Here is an 18,431-nt window from a genome sequence, read left to right as displayed (position 1 = left end):
CTTGGAAACAATAAATCGGAAAATTACCGGAATATAGTGGAAGAAATGCTTAACAATATTAACAAACACGGTTGTCATATGAGTATTAAAATTCATTACCTCTACAGGCAATTAGACCGTTTCCCAGAAAATCTTGGAGACCTTACTGAGGAACAAGGGGAACGCTTCCACCAAGATATCAACGGCCGCATATGAAATGCCTCCCGAAATAGGATTTCTTACCTGTCGCTAAAATGGTCACATACGAATTGCCTCCCAAGCTTTAAATAAATTGCACGCTTCTAATATTTATGTGAAGGTGAGACGTTGCCACATCTTCGTCCCTTTGTAAATTTTTGTCAAAATTGGTATTTTGTTATTTAATTTATTTTATTTTCAACCTTTATGTATTAAACATTATTGACACTAGGCGGTATTTATATATTTCAACTAACTTATAAACTTATACATATTATATAATTAGTTTTATAACCATTATAATATATATTTTTTAATAACCATTGTTTTTTATTATTAATAATTTAACAAAAAATACAAAAACATAATAAGTATTTTATAGATTTATTAAAAATAACATCACAAAACAACTTATTTGGAAAAGATTACAAAATTTGTAGAAATATAAAATTTCAAAAATATTTTTCCTAAATTTATATGATACTACTTTGACAAATTCTAATCTATTTATTTTACATTATCTTAATTTTAAATTTTTTCATTTAGAAAATTTATTTTTGCTGTACTTTCAGCAACATTTTTTTTGGTGTCGAAACAGAATTCATTTTAATGTAGGTATTTATTTGAAATTGTAAAATTATATCAATAAAATTATTAATGTTAGGATGAGGGCAGTAGAAAGAAGCATTATACCTACTTGAAATGAAAACTTTTGCATGGGTTTGTGGTTCTTTGTAAGGAGGAAGAGTGCTCAGCCCTGAGATGTGGAGGAAATGTCGAATTTTCAGATATGTAATTATCAACAAGACTATCACAAAACTGGGTGACTCTTTCATCGACTGGTTTAATTTCTGCCAAATCTATAGCAAAAAAATCACTAACATCTTCAGGATGTAAGAATGAAAGACCAAAAATATAAATCAGAACATGCGTAATATCGGTTGAGTCAACACCTTTTTTCTGGTATTCTGGAGCTAATCCCAGTGCTTTACCTTTCTATACCATGCCTGACCCAAATGAAAACGACATCCATGAAGATCTGCTTCAGGTAATGCCATACGAATACCATTATGAATGGAAATTTCAAAGTCTGAAGTTATTACTTTAGGGGATACAGGACAATTAATTTTAAAACATTCTTCTATGATATACTTAAAAGCGAGATAATATGAAGATAACTTTTTATCTTGAAGTAAACAAAAGACAAGAGGAATATAATGTCCATTTTTCAAGCCATGTATACTAAACAATTGAGTGAAAAAACGAGGACAGTATTCAAAAGTTCCGTCAACATACCAATTATTATGGTAGGGGAGCCCAAGCGGGGATTTTTGCAGTTACTCGAGCGCGTCAGATTATCATATGGGGAGAAACCTGGTACCCTGTAGATGTACCTCTACCATATATTGGCTCTTAACACAGGGGGTTCGTTAAGGGGAGCCCGAAAAAAAAATCTATCCTTAAAAAAACTCCAAATTGTCAGATTAAGATAAGGTAAGTTAAGTACATGCAAAAGAGTGTATATTTAAAAAATCTGACGATTTGAGCCGGGCGTAAGGAAATGGCCGAGTCCCAAAGTTTCACAAGAAAAAAGCGAATATTTCGCGAAATAAATGACGGATTGAAAAACTAAAAAATATGTTCTCAGTATTTTTTAAAAATCTATCGAATGATACCAAACACGACTTCCCACGGTGAGGGAGGGGGGTAAATTTAATATTTTAATTACTAATCCCACGATATTTCGCGAAATGAACATCAGATCGAAAAACTGTAAAATACATTTATTCAATATTTTTGAAAAATCTATCGAATGCCACCAAACACCACCCCCCACGGAGGTGGGGTGGGGGTTACTTTAAAATCTTAAATAGGAACACTCATTTTTTTATTGCATATTTGGATTCCTTACGTAAAAATAAGTAACTTTTATTCGAAATATTTTTTCGAATTATGGATAGATGGCGTTATAATCGGAAAAAACGATTGTTGGAAATGGAAAATTAAATTAAAAAATGACAAGCGCCCACTAAAAGGGAAAATTTTACTTAACTTTTTTTGGTTTTAGGACCTACTCTTCACAACCCAATAGGTCCCCAAAGCGCTCGAGTGACTGCACATTTAGCATACTTTGCTCCCCTACCATTACAAACAGTCGAAAGAAAACGAAGATTTGAAAAACATGTTAATATAACAATATGATTATCTTTGTCATTTTTAATTAAAAAATTTTCATTTCTATTTGTATCTAATAATAGAAGATGAATCGAGAGCTTTATGAAATTCAGATATATTTTTGGGAAGTTTAATTAAAGAATTTGTGGTTCTAGCATACTATAAATTTTGACTCACCCTATTGATATCATTGATAGTAAATGTCTCTATATTTATCTTCTTAAGTTCTTTACAGATGAGCTTCATTGGTTTTTCGCTGAGATCTTCCATGGCTGCTCTTTTTATTGAATTGCTTACGGTTTTTCTATTGTAAACTTCGGCAGACAACTTCTCGTGGTTATGATCTAATATTGATTCAATTTTCAATTATAGTATTTTCACATCCCCGTGTTTTCACAAATGCTTTGCAGGTTTTTTTAGTACATGTTCACCGTATTACTGTATCTTTGGCCAACATTTTTTGAAAACCGAATGTAAAACCATCAATTGATATATAGTAAAGGTTTACCCTTTTGACTGACACTTATCGTTGATTCCATTATTTCGGATGTTATAACTTAAACACAATTTGATCTTGAAATCGACGAACTGACAAATAGACAAACTTGAGCTTAGCTACAGCTTCAAAAAGACAAACTGACTGATGCAGGAACTAATCTTTCAAGTATTTTTACAACATTTAGCCCATTAGCACAATTTACAAAAGAGAATATAAACAAATAAAAAGATTAAGGTAAAAGTACCTATTCATGGATTCGTTAAGAAGAGATTAGAATCGCAATTGGAATTACCCAGAAAATACCCAGAGAATATAAACAAACAAAAAGATTAAGGTAAAAGTACCTATATTTATGGAATTATAAATATGGAAGAGATTAGAATCGGAATTGGAATTACCCAGAAAAGCTGGATATTAGATTGTCGGGTAACAACTTTCTTTTCTAAAAAGAAATATGTATGTCGTACCTACTATGAATTATTTATGTGAAACAATTTTTATTTACACTGCATTAAGAATTAGAAAAATCAAAATAAATAGATACTACCTATTTAAATTATGATTTGGCAACATTGTGTCATTATACAGAGATTAAATAGACAAAATATCAGCTTAAATGATTAACGAAGCGGAGGCATTTCGATTGTACCTGGGAGGCATTTCATGTAAGAAAATATTTACCTGCAAAAGTGGGAGGCATTTCGATAACGCCGATATCAACACCATGGAAGAGAGGTCTCAGGGGTCTCAGGTTCTTTAAATAGAAATTGTATTCAATTTCCTATTTTCTTTAATTTTGGTAATAATAACTTTTTTGCAAAAGCTTATAGTTTTTGAGTTATACGTGAATAACAGCTTTAAAACATGCATTTTTTTTAAGAAAAAAATAAAATCTTCGATCTTTAATAACTCAAAAAGTATTGATTTATATTAATAACTTTATATAACAAATTTTGCGTAGAATTTGTCCCTCTATCGATTTGTGGTATTATTTTTAATGAAATAATTTTCACCCCCGAGAAGGGGTGGCATCCACCCCCAGGGTAAAAGCGCAAGTTAACATCATGTCACCTTTGTTCCTTGAGGTATCCTCTAACTACTCACCAATTTTCATGAAAATCGATGGAGGTTCAACGAAATCGGAGGTGAAAACCTTCAGTGACTGCACTAATCCTGCAAGAATTAATTGTAAGAGAAAAATGACTGCCCCAAGTGATGAGCAGACAGTGGCGTTATTATTTAGAAAATTTTTAAAGTGTATAAGGTGCAGTCAATTTGTATAAATGTATAAGCATTTACAAATTTAAACTGTGTGGAATAAGTGTGATGATTACATTATTGATTTAATAATAACATAATTTATTTGATCAATAGTTTTGACCCATTTTACCTTTGTTTTGGTAGTTTCATGTAAATAATAAATGTTTGAGGTATAAAAGTATGTCTATTTTTTAATTGCACTTAACCCTTTATAGCCACTCGAAACATGTGAATAAATAAAATAAAAATTGGGGGTGCATTTACACCCCTCTTGGTAATCAATGAAGGTTAGTAATAATGGCAAAGTTCAGATGCTTATAAAATTAAAAAACATTTTGAGTATTCTTTTGTAGGTAATGTTTTTTCAATCATTAAATACATCAAAGAAATAACAAATACACCCATACCTCGCTATACGGCCGCTCTGTATACGGCATTTTGCTATTTACGGCCTAAAATGTTTCGCTATAACGGCCCCATGTTGTCATTCTCGAGCAAACGCAATCTCGATGCACACTCTTTTCTATTTCCACTTGTTTATGCATAATTTGAAAATAAAATGAGATGAGGCCGCATCTAAGGAATATCTTAACATTTTAAAGGGGATTATAGAAAAAGGTGGTTATAAACTTGAACAAGTGTTTAACGTAGACAAAACAGGACTTTGTTGGAAGAAAATGCCTGATTGCACGTACATTTCGAGAACCGAAAAATCTGCGCCTGTTTATAAATGGTCTAAAGAACGATTAACTTTGCTACTTGGTGCAAATGCCTGGTGATTTTAAGCTAAAACCACTTCTAATTTGTCCAAAAATCCAAGGACTATTACAGGACTAAATAAAAATCATTTACCCGTTGTATGGAGATACAACAAGACAGCTTGGAGTTTGTAGATTATTTTTGGTTTCTGGAATCTAATATTATTTTATATACCAGTGTATGTGCTTTTTTGTATGTATTTTTGATTTAAATATTTAACAAATTTGGAACCGATCCCATTAAATTTTTATGAATTTGTATTATAATAATTGATTCGTTACACGGCATTTCGCTTTGCGGCCATGTTTCTTGGAACGTATCTAGGCCGTAAAGCGAGGTATGGGTGTATATACTTACACAATATACATTTCATTTAAAACTTGTACTTTTTCAAAAACCATCTTAAACTATTGTGCATAAGTATCACCAATGTATACCGTCAGAATCTATGGAGGTATATAAAATCCTCATAATATATCCTCAGGTATATAAAAAATTTACACACTCAACAAATCGTTCACAAATGTGACATATTTAAAACTTTACTAAAATGTCTTCTAAACTTTTGCGTTTTAGGTCCGGTACCAGGCAATCTTCTCTTGGATAACCCACTGGTATTAGAAGCGTGAGTTTCTCGGAATTGGGTCTGTCCAGAAGGGTTCTCAATGCTGGACCACAGTTGAGAGGTGTCGAGGTTAGGGATACTAGACCAGCATACTGAAAATTTAAAAATAAAAGTTTTTTTTAATTGAATCAAAAATTGTTCGAGTTATTTAAATATTGTATTAATTTCATTTGTCTGTTTGATGTGCGGATTCTTCTGCTTCAGGTGCCATCTCCGCTACGGATGTTGGCAATCATCATAGCTATTTTAATTTTTGAGGCAGTAGCTCTAAATAGTTGTTTTGAGCTGCATCCAAACCATTCTCTCAGGTGCTTCAGCCATGAAATTCGTCTTCTTCAGATGCTTCTTCTGCCATATATCTTTCCTTGCATTATGAGTCGCAGGATGCCATACTTCTCGCCCCGCATCACATGTCCGAGATACTGTAGTTTTCTTTCTGTAATTGTAAGTTCAACTTCCTTCTCTTTACCTATTCTCCTCAGTACTTCGTTGTTCGTAACTCTATCTACCCATGAAACCCTCATAATTCTTCTATAGGTCCACATTTCAAAGGCGTTAAGTCGTCCATTTTATTAAATCATTTTATTAAAGAGGTTCAAAGCATTGAGTAATGATCATAACATAAACACCCAGATCCATTTGAAATACACTGTTTTCGTCATTCGTTTTTGGGCGACCTTTTATACTTTAATTTAGAAACTGATTTAGATAAATAGAGGTTTCTTTTCATAAAGAGACTTTTATTTACTTTCGAACCCGGGGTACTTGTTGATTACGGGTAGTTTTCAAACAGTGCCCCAAAAAAATAAAAGTTTTCAACATATAGGGAAGTCTAGATTATAAGCATTTTGTTTTTTGTTTTTGTTCATGAATTCGGATTTTTAATTAAAATATTTATTTAAAAAAAATGTTAAAAATATGCTTGTTTGTAATACGATAGGTACTTAATTTTAACTCTAGATATTATTATCATATCTTCATTATAGGCATCCAAGCTTTTCAATTGATTTATCGATAATCTCCAACCTGCTTTTGAATAAAAAGAAAATTCTGCTTGCCGTGATATCTTTACAATATTCAAACTATGATTTGTGTTTTTCTGTCCCTAATACAGAGTCAACACGTATTCATCCCGTATACTCCGGAAAAAGCCCTAGGTTTCCCAGTGATCCATACCGAATTCATATTACATTGCGGGAAATACACAAAAACTTTTTCACAAACATAATTCCGACCGACAGAATACCAACAAATAGTCGGAGAGATAGAAGCGGATTTTGCTCGTGATAAGTAATATGGACATCCTATACGGAGATATGTTGAATATAAAACTTAGAATGGTTCTTTTTTGATATTTGTGATCGAAATAGTGCACCAAAATTTGGGAATAAGTAGGTCATGACATAACTAAGTAAAATCTCCACGGGCGGAACGCTGCTTGGGAGACAAAGGGGAGGGGCAGGGGTGAATATAAAAGTTATAAGGTGACGTGACAATTTTCTTGTCACGGTTGAAGGTTCTTCTTGAAGGTTCTTGATCGAGATAGTGCACCAAAATTTGGGAATAAGTAAATTATGACATATCTAAATAAAATCTCCAGGGGAGGAGAGCTAAAATTAAAAAAAAAATACATCTTCAAATGAAAAAACGATTAATTTGTTTTCTAATTTCATCTTTGTTTATATTAATGAATAATAAAAATTTCGAGAACAATAATTATTGTTATTATATAGACCATCTCTAAATCCAAATTACTTATTACCCATTCTACTTTTGCACAGAAGGAATACTCGGTTTTGTACAATTTGTAAAAGTATCTTAAGTGCGTGACTAATCAAAAGTTACTTACATGTATAGCTGCCAATAAAATTCCCGTAGCTAACGAAACGCTCTGTTCATTGTAATAGTGCATCTTCTTCTTCCCATCTGGTCTAAAACTGTATAGTTGCTTAAAAACTAAAATGAGATGAGGGGCTTCTGTGAGATACTCTTTCAACCAGTTCGTTTTGAAAGGTTTTAAATCAGTAGTCCACACCTTTCCCATTCGCTTATTATAGTTCAATTCCTCTTCGGCTTCGACTATCTCTCTAATTTTTTGTTTTATTTCAGGATTGCTCACTACGACGTAAGTCCACGGTTCAGTGTGGGCACCACTAGGAGCTGTTCCTAAAATAATAAATGGTTTATAATATAATTGAGTATTGCAACGCTCAACGTCGTATGACAGGTAAAGAACGAGAGCTCGTCGATTTCATGCAGAAGAGAAGGATTGGTGTACTTTGTGTACAAGAAACTCGTTGGAAAGGCAATAAGTCGAGATATCTTGGAGATGGATGCAAGTTAATATACAGTAGCTCAAACGGTCATGACAGAAATGAAATACGCATTATTTTGAACAACGAGTGGAAGAAACGTCTTGTAAAGGTGACAGAAGAAGTGATATAATAATGAGTGTCCAATTGGATGCAGGCCATACTGATGACAATGACTTACAATGACAACTTTATCGATTCTACCAAGCATGTCGACGACTGAACATGAACATATCCACGCATAAAACAAAATGCATTACTATTGCGAAAGCTCCAATTAGATGCAAGCTTGTGGTAGGGGGGAACCCATAGAACAGCTTCTTTTTCTTCTTGTGCCACTCCTATCGGAGATTGGAAATCATCAAGGCTGCCTTGACCTTGTTTACAGCTGACCTAGAAAGTTCATTAGTGGTGCAGCCAAACCACTCTCTCAAATTCCGCAACCATGACATTCTTCTACGGCCTGGATTCCGTTTTCCTTCTATTTCTCCTTGCATTATATTTTGAAGTAATGCATGCGTATTTATGACCTCTCATTAGGTGACCCAAATACTCGAGTGTTCTTCGTTTTATCGTTAACAAAATTTCTGGGTCTCTTTCTATCCTTCGTATTACTTCAAGGTTTATGATTCTCTCAACCCAACTTATCTTCAGCATTCAACGGTAGCACCACATCTCGACACATTCAATATTTTTTATGTTGTTCTGTTTGAGAGTCCAGGCCTCTACACCGTATAATAGCGTGTTAAATACGTAGCCTCTTAGCATTCTTAATCGTAGAGGGATGCTTACATCTCTGTTGCAGAAGAATTTTCTCATCTCTATGAAGGTGGCCCTGGCAATTCCGATACGTCTTTTTATTTCATTGTTTTGGTCTCCAGTTTCGTTTATTAAAGTTCCCAAGTATTTGTAACTTGATACTTTTTCAATTTGAATGCCGTTTATACTAATATGTGCTGGTTGTGTCATGATTTTACTGAAGACCATATACTTGGTTTTTTTGATATTAATGTTTATGCCATAATTGTTGCAAGCAATATTTATGTTTGTAAGTAATCGTTGTAATTCTTCTACTGTTCTTGCAACTAGTACAGTGTCGTCCGCGTATCGAATATTATTTACAACCTCTCCATTGATTACGATTTCTTCATTTGCGTGCAAAAGGGCTTCCTGGCAGATGCTTTCACTATATACATTAAATAGCAGTGGTGACAAAATGCATCCCTGTCGTAGTTCTCTACGTATTTCTATTGCTTTTGATATCTCATTTTCTATTTTGATGTTAGCTTTCTGATTCCAATATAAGTTGAGAATTATTCGCAGATCTTTATTATCTATGTCTTTTCTTTCAAGAATGTCTCTTAGCCTATCGTGGCGTACTCTGTCAAACGCTTTTTTAAAATCGATAAAACATGCATGTACTTCTTGATTAACGTCTAGGCATCTTTGTGTAAGAACATTAAAACCGAAGAAAGCTTCTCGAGTACCTAGTCCTTTTCTGAACCCCATCTGTGTATTACTAATATCTGACTCGAACGTTTGATAAACTCAGGTGTGGATGATTTTTAGAAATACCTTAGCAGATGGCTCATTACAGATATTGTTCAATGTTCTGAACATTCTTTTACATTGGATTTCTTTGGCAGTGTAACGAATATAGACAGCAGCCACACTTGAGGTATAATACCAGTATTGTATACTGTGTTAAATAAGTGCAATATTATACCTATTGATTCATCATTCAAGAGCTTTAGTAATTCAGTAGGAACCTCATCGGGTCCATTTGCCTTCCCAGTTTTGGAATTTCTAAGTACCATTTCTACTTCACATTTTAGGATTTTAGGTCCCGTTTCACCATTTACCTGGACAATGTTATTTCTGTTGTCCTCAAACAATTCTCTTATGTATTCACTCCATCTATTAATTTTTTCTTTCAAGTCTATAATAATATTTCCGTCTTTTTCCTTAAGCAAACTTATTTGATGTCTTCTTTGGGTTCCTGTAAGTTCTTTTACTTTTTTATGTATATTGAATATGTCATACTTTCTTTCATAGTGTTCAACGTCGGAATTAATAGATCGACAGATCTACAACAAGTATAAGAAGAAAAAGAAGAAGAAGAAGAAGAAGAAGAAAGAAGACGAACAAGAAGAAGAAGAAGAAGAAGAAAAAGAAGAAGAAGAAGAAGAAGAAGAAGAATAGTATATATTATTAATTTCTTATCTTGATTAGAACTTGATATTTATAATTTTATTTTACATTAAGCTTACATACATTACGTTACACATTTGTTACTTTATAATATACCTGCAGTCCTAATGATATTATGAATGATCTCTACTGGAACTGTTTCGTCGCTAAAATGTCTCACAGTTCTTCTTTTATTCATTAGCTTAAAGAACTCTTCAGATCTTGTTAGACACTCGTCAACAGGTAGCTTAACGAATTCTAAGGGCACGTGGTTTAGATCTTTGGGAAGGGCTGGTAACAAATGGTCTTCATCTTCTTCGTCAATGGAAGATGTGGACGACGACGAAGAAAGGGAATTAACTAAAATTGATAACAAATAATCACATATTGACATAAAAAATATAAAGTAAAGGAATATAGCAAATAATTTAATAAATTGTCTTTAACGATAGGCAACCAATAGTACATTCATGATAAGGTAAAATGTGGAATACATGTTTAATTTGTTAAGCATACATTAATTTAGAAATTAGATCTAGGATAGAGCAGGCCAGAGCCGCTTTTAGAAGGATGTCCAAGGTGTTATGTAACAGAGACCTAAAATTGCCATTGAGGATCCGCCTACTTCGCTGCTACGTGTTCTCGGTAGTGATGTTGAAAAAGTAACTATTCGTTACAAAGTACTCGTTACTTACGAATACCGCAAGTAACGATTACTATACAGAGAGACAAACCGTTACTTTGATTACTCTGATTACTTCGTTACTTCGTACCAATCGTATCAGAGCTAGTAACGACTATTGTATCTACTTTGATTACTCTGATTACTTCGTTACTTCATACCAATCGTATTAGAGCGAGTAACGACTATTGTATCTACTTTGATTACTTTGATTACTCTGATTACTTCGTACTTCATGAAGGTCGTTATTATATCGGAATACCTATACAAAATATGTACCTACCTACTGAGAAATACGATTCTAGATATGATTACCGGTACTCAAATGCAAAAGTAACAAAAGTAATCATAGTAATCAAATCATTTTTATCCCTTAAACAGATTAGTGAAGGTCGCTGTTATATCGGAATACCTATACAAACCTACCTACTGAGAAATACGATTCTCGATATGATTACCGGTACTCAAATACAAAAGTAACAAAAGTAATCATAGTAATCAAAGTAACGAATACTGTAAATGATTACTTTATACAAAAGTAACGATTTGTAACGAATACTCGAAAGTAACTACATATAATCAACACCACTAGTTCTCGGTCTTACTTTATGGTGTCGAGTCCTGGACTGTGATTAAAATAGACTTAAATAGCTGTGAGGCTTTCGAAATGTATAGAAGAATTTTAAAGGTTTCCTGGGTGGAGAAGATTCGAAACTCCACAATACTAGAACGTCTCAGCAAGACTACTGAGATAATAAAAAGCATCAAGCAGAGGAATCTGGAGTTTTTCGGACATGTAATGAGAGGTCCCAAATATAGGTTGCTGCAAAATATTATGCAACGAAAAATAGTAGGCAAACGCAGTCCAGGACGAAAAAGACCCTCTTGGTTGAATAACTTGCGAGATTGGTATGGTATTGATACATTGGCAGTGTACATTGGTATGGTATTTAGGGTGGCAGTGAATAAAATTAGGCTAGCTATGATGGTAACCAACGTTCTGAAAAGACATGTTACATGAAGAAGAAGAAGATACATTAATTAAAATATAATATACAGTGTGTTCCAACGAAAATTTTACCCCGCCCCCAGAAACTCAGGGACCAAGAGTTTCTTCACAATTAAAAAAAAACACGTCAATTTGTATTGGAAGGGGGACGAATTTTCATGTAAAATTCATGCCCTCAAATGTAACGCCCTACTGCCCCCTCAGTTTTTTAAATAGCAAGTGTAGTCGAGTTGCACATCATTTGAAAATTTTTTTTCTCTACACGACCCTCTTATTTTTTTTAATTTTGGAGACAATTTTGGATTTAACTAATTTATACTACATTTGTATTACGTAAATTAAAAACTTACTACGTAAATAAAAAAAAATAAAGTGACGTATAGAGAAAAAAACTACCTTTCAAATGATGTGCCCCCCTTCTTCCCCCTACCATTATAAATTGACGTGTTTTTTTAAATTTCGAAGAAACACTTGGTTTCTGAATTTCTGGGGGGGGGGGGGAAGCAAATTTTCGTTGGAACAGACTGTATAATATGTATATACAAAATAAAATGTTCAAGCAAGTAATAGTCCAAGAGCTGGAAGCGGATTTTGCTCGTGATAAGTAATATGGATAAACTATACGGGAATATTATGTTGAATTAGTTGTGTACATGACTTTCCCCAATGGGCGGAAACCAGAGTGGGGGACGAGGGGGATAAGGGGTAAAAGTCGAGGTTTTTATATATTTTTTGTGACGCTCATGATGGAGATACTGCACCAAAATTTGGGAATAAATAGGGCATGACGTAACTAAGTAAAATCTCCAGAGGCGGAATGCTTTGTGGGGGACAAAGGGTTGGGGGCAGGGTTCAATATAAAAAATTATAAGGGTTTTTTGTGACGTACGTGATCGAGATAATGCATCAAAATTTGGGAATAAGTATATCATGACGTAGCTAAGTAAAATATCCAGGGGCGGCAACCAGAGCGGGGAACGAGGGCAGTTATAAAGGGTCAAAGTCGCGGTTTTTATTATTTTTCTTGTGACGCTCATGATCGAGATAGTGCACCAACATTTGGGAATAAGTAGATCATGACGTAACTAAGTGAAATTCTAATGCACTAGAATTCTAAACCAGCGAGGGTGGTCAAAAGTCACAAACTACATCGGTTCTGAATCGACCCCCACTTGAAACAAAGAAAAAAATCAGATCGGTGTAACTTTTCCACACACATACATCTTCTTCTCTTCTTAAGGTGCCTATCCGTTCCAGATGTTGGCGATCAGCATGGCTATCCTAACTTTGCTTGCTGCTATTCTGAATAGTCCGGTTGTCGATGTATTAAACCACTTTCTCAGGTTTTGAAGCCAAGATATTCTTTTTCTCCCTGGTCCGCTTTTTCCAAATACCTTGCCTTGAAGAATGAGTTGCAACAAGCCATATCTCTGTTCATTCCTCATAACATGGCCAAGCTGTTCTAGTTTGCGCTCTTTGATTGTGTTAATAATCTCGCATTCCTTGCCTATTCTACGTAGAACCTCAACATTAGTCACACGATCCACCCACGAAATTCTCAAAATGCGCCTGTGACAATACACACATACATACATACCCACAAACATTTTCCCTTAGAGCAACATCCAAACACACTGGCAATTAATCTTCTTTACAACAGTGAGGAAACACGAAGCCTGAAAATAAGAACATCTTTGGATCTACTATTTTAACAGCAATTTTGTACATATGAAATAATTTTAAATTGTAATAGTTTTTTTTGATATCAATGTAATAATGTAAAGTTATAAATTTTTATCCTTTTTAACATAAATGTAAGAATGTCACAGTGCTACAGAGAGTAGATCATTGGAGAAACTCTCTCACGACATTTATCAATCAACATGTATGCTTATTGATATTGTATGATGTAACAGATTGCAAAATAAACGTTAAACAAAAAAAAACATTTTCCCTTTTTAAATATAAATTGAATAAAATTTCTGAGCTCAGTAAGTTTTGAATGGTATAACCGATTTTCAAAATTTGGCATGCGCTGGAAAGGTAAGGATTAGTGCTATAAGAAGCCACAAAGGTTGGACTTAAATTTTCAAAATTATTGGGAGTTTTGGGGACAAGAACGAAAAACTGACTCTAAGTGGGAATGGCCATAACATCCACAATCCACACCCTTGGTCCAAAATGGATGGATGACATATGGATGGGCGAATCGATGGTAAGACACTATGGGATAGAGCTAGAAGTGCAGATATATGACGGAGATATAAGGTGGACAACATTAACAACTGGGTGAAAAACAGAAGCGTGGAATGGAACGACCACATAAGCCGCATGACAACAGACAGAATAGTAAGGATGGCGAGAGACGGTTCCCCAATAGGAAGACGATCAGTGGGAAGACCACGAAAAAGATGGAATGACAAGTTACTGGAGGCACATTGAAAAACAGACAGAGTCATGTCTACACAAAAAGAAGAAGAAAATTCTATTAACTACCTGCTTCCCAAATAAAATGGCATCCCGTTGATTATAAACAAGAAGGAATCAAAGGTAGCTGCTTTTAAATAATTCTACAATATATACTATCGCGACTATATTATCAATAAATTGTAATCCAGCAATAAGTCCTACTTTTTTCTGTTACTTCACAACATAACCCAAATTCTACCAAACCGGTAAAATCTGAAAGTGATCAAATTCTTATAGAACGAAAATTATCGATATGAATTAAGCAGCTACATGCAATAACTAGTTAATTATGAATAAATTTGTTTAAATATGTATAGTCCAGAGAAATAAGATTTTTCTCGTGACACATCCCCCTCCAGGCCGAAACCAAATTATTTGAGTAGTATGGACATCTATAATATTAATAACCTTTATGTTTTCTGCAGCCGATTTTGATGATATACATATTTATAAACAAATGAAGATGAAAAAACGGTTAATTTTCGCTTTTTTCGTCTATAATCAAAAAGTTAAGCATTTTAAACAAATTTGAGAGTAAGAAACTCATAAATCATGTCTATCCTTATTGGTTGCTTAGAAAATTGCAAAATAAATAATAAATTTTGAATTTTTATAAATATTCATAACTTATGTAAAAATTAACTTAAAACGTTCTTATTACACGAATTGCTGAGACTTCTGGTGCTTAAATTATATTTTAAATTTCAAAGCAATTGGTCAAATAGTTTAAAAGTTATTTAATTTGTTTATCCCAAATTCATTTTTTTTGCAACACTTTTGCAACAAGTCAGAAAATTATGACAATAAGACTTCTGACAGTTTATGGAAGAAGAACATTTATACTATTGACTTAATTTAAAAAAAATGACAAAAAGTAATTTTAAACAGCATAAAATTATTTTGCAAAAACACGTCGATTTCTTGCTTACTTATAAACAATTACAATAACTTTTTAACCATTACCCGTAGAAAAATTATTTTTTCATATTTGGAAAGCCTAAATTTTTATACACATTTAGAAAGAAAAACAATTGTCCTAGGACAATTAGGGACGAAGTTAGCCCCCTTTTTTTAATTCACATGTTTTTGCACAATAATTTTGCAGTATTTAGAATTAATTTTTGTCATTTATTTTTAATTTAATTAATAGTATAAATCTTCTTTCACAAACTATCCAAAGTATTAGTGTAACTTCATCATTTTCTGACATATAGCGTTGCAAAAAAAAATAAATTTGGGATAAACAAATTAAATACTTTTTAACTATTTGACCAATTGCTTTGAAATTTAGGGTATGATTTAAGCACCAGAAGTCTCAGCATTCCGTGTAATAAGAACATTCTTATTATATTATCCAAATTATTATTATTATATATATCCAAAGTTAATTTTTACATAAGTTATGAATATTTATAAAAACTCAAAATTTATGATTTATTTTGCAATTTTTTAAGCAACCAATAGGGATAGACATATTCAGCGAACGCCATATTGAAGTTTTTTTATACGATTTATGAGTTTCTCACTCTCAAATTCGTTTAAAATATTAACTTTTTGGTTATAGACGAAAAAAGCGAAAATTTACCGTTTTTTGATCTTCATTTGTTTATAACTATGTATATCATCAAAATCGGCTGCAGGAAACATTTAGGTTATTAATATAGATGTCCATACTACTAAAAAAAAATGATTTTGGCCTGGAGAGGGTTGTGTCACCAACAGGATATTTTTTTTTCCTTATTTCTCTGAACTAGTAGTGTTGCTGAATAAACTATTATGTACAATAATTAATACACCTTATAATCTAATAATGTTTATTCGATATTTAGGTATCGTTTCAAATTATTTTATGTTAGAAAATTATATACAATTATTTATATTAACAGAGCAAGAATATGCAAGGATAATTATATTATCGCTTTATCACTCATGCAAAAACCTCACCCATTAATTTCTGCTCTTTTTTTGGCACAATAAAGGACCTGTAAGGAAAAATACATATTTTATAAATATAAAGCTGCCAAGTGATATTTTAGGACCAAAAGATGCTTTTTGGTTTATGTCAATTTCATCTCAGACAATTAAAACAATAGCGAATGAAGTAAAACACAGACGTACTCGCAATCATTTATTGTTAACTTCCGATAACCGGTTTCGCTCTCTATAATATGCAGAGCATCTTCAGATCAACGGTTACTAGTATACTAAATGCTACAAATAAAAACCAGATTTAGAACAATGTCTGGTTATAAAAAGATACCAAAAAGATCCATAAGATCAAGCCAATATTTAACAATTACATAAATTAAGACCACAGGCAAATACATATGTTTGCACACATACTGGCAGTAACAAACGGTCTTATGCCCGCAAACACATGCAAATGTATGCAGTCTGTGATTATGCAATGTTAACGTGTTGTACTTACATACCGCTACAAGGGGTTCTTTCTATAGTATTCAATAACATGATTTATTGCTTAAATTATGATAATGGGGATTTGATTGGATGAACAGAAAATATTGTATAGGTTAACAAGTATATGGGCAAGTTCTTGAGGGTAGGGAGAAAAGTGGCGAGAGACAGTCAACAAATCTGTATTTGCTATTTTGTTTGTGAAATGGAATAAAAATTGATGTCTTAGATATATTTAATTTTTTTATGTAACGGTTTTAAAGTTTTATTTATATTTTTGTTAAAAGATTTATATTTATTTATGTGTTGATGAGTGTAAGACTGACAACATTTGGATGAAAAAGAGATAATATCTGAAATTGATGTTAACTCTTGTTATGAAATTGTAACCTAATTGTTAAGATCTTTGAACCTAGATGTTCCTATGCCAGAAGCAGTGGTCGTACACAGGAAGAAACAGTCAAAAAATCAACTAAATGATTGTATTAGCAGTCATATTATATGATGTGATTTAGTTAACATCAATGTAGGTACCTGAAACTGAAAATCAAAGCAGAGAGGAAAATAAAGAAATCAAAGGGTTAGTTGTGGAGTCGGTTAAAAAAATTTAAGTGAAAATAATAGACTCAGTTGAAAGTTAATTGAAAGTAAAAAGAGGCAAATTGCTTTATTAATTGAAACAGAGAAGAAATTTTAATAAACTATTGAAATAAAATAACAGAAAAAAGATCTTTTTGGTGAAATACCATTGGTGAAAAAATACAAAAGTTTTTCTTCAAAAGTTAAAAAACTTCGAAAGTTTCAAAAAAACATCTTAGAGAGAACATTGAGATTCGACAAAAAATACATTAAACATTTTGTTTGTGGTACGGATAACGCGTGTTTCGTCCATCCAGATGGTTGGGTATTTTTTGTGGAGTCTCTTAATATTCTGTCTTTTATGTTTTTTTTGATAAATTTCGATATTTTTAAACGCTTTTATTTAGTTCAATAGATTGCGTCAAATCTTTGGATGTTAATTTGACTACCTTTTCTTCCATGCAAATGAATGAAAATTTGCAGACATATGCATTCGCGGTGACAATACACGAATAGACAACAAAAAATTTTTGTTTATGTTTATTAATTGTTTAAATAAAAAAAAAACGATTTTAATGGAAAAAGGCCTAAATTCTCTTGTTTTTTACAATGTAGAAACTTGAAACTTTTACGGATTGTAGCTAATGATATAACCTATACATAATTTCACTTTTTACGTTAATTGTTTACGTTATGCGTCATAAATAAACAATAAAGTTTTAAATTTTGAACACTCATATATTTGTTTATACAGTACGATGCAAGTGAAAGGAATAAATTCGTTATTTCGTAAAAAGGCGACTTGAACCCTGGAATGCTACCTGGGTACACTTGTACCCCAACCTTGTTTGTAAGTTACACCAATTTGCAGTAGTGGGTGTAGAAAATATGAAAATAAACTTGTGAATAATAATATAATAAAATATTTTTGTATACAAAATAAATTCTTAGCATGTTATCTTAAGATTGTTTTTGTCATAAGTTCTTAAAACATACATATATAAATATTTTAGGTCGATTTTATTTGGGGTACCACTGTACCTCGATGTAGCAGATTGAGTTTAGAAAATAAGTGTAGCAATCCAGGGTTAAGGAAAAATCCCGAAAGAGGTCGATTTTATTTTTAAATTACGATATTTTGGCATATATGTCATACTAGTGACGTCATCCTTCTGGGCGCGATGACGTAATCGATGATTTTTAAACGCTTTTATTTAGTTCAATAGATTGCGTCAGGAGTTCGAGTTTGGCAAGCGAGGCGAGAGGTCGTGTGGCAGGTG

At 32.7% G+C, this 18,431-nt stretch overlaps 1 protein-coding gene across 2 annotated transcripts in view; it reads right to left on the bottom strand.

Annotated features, from left to right (window-relative positions):
• Positions 1 to 611: 611 nt before the first annotated feature.
• Positions 612 to 18,431, bottom strand: part of LOC114337596 (iodotyrosine deiodinase 1) — a 46,465-nt gene continuing 28,645 nt past the window's right edge. Inside the window, exons 2-5 of one of the 2 annotated variants that reach the window (XM_050661067.1) lie at positions 16,102 to 16,139; positions 10,115 to 10,357; positions 7,345 to 7,661; positions 612 to 5,587 (exon numbers count right to left, since the gene is read on the bottom strand). In XM_050661067.1, the coding sequence (XP_050517024.1) occupies positions 5,405 to 5,587; positions 7,345 to 7,661; positions 10,115 to 10,357; positions 16,102 to 16,105 (747 nt within the window). In that variant the 5' untranslated portion in view covers positions 16,106 to 16,139 and the 3' untranslated portion in view covers positions 612 to 5,404. The remainder of the gene's footprint in view (positions 5,588 to 7,344; positions 7,662 to 10,114; positions 10,358 to 16,101; positions 16,140 to 18,431) is intronic. The other variant, XM_050661066.1, reaches the window with a different exon arrangement.

This window comes from Diabrotica virgifera, chromosome 9 (assembly GCF_917563875.1).
Source record: "Diabrotica virgifera virgifera chromosome 9, PGI_DIABVI_V3a".
Lineage (NCBI taxonomy): Eukaryota > Metazoa > Arthropoda > Insecta > Coleoptera > Chrysomelidae > Diabrotica > Diabrotica virgifera.
The sequence above is the reverse complement of the archived record's forward strand: the minus strand, read 5'-3'. Positions and strand labels throughout refer to the sequence as shown.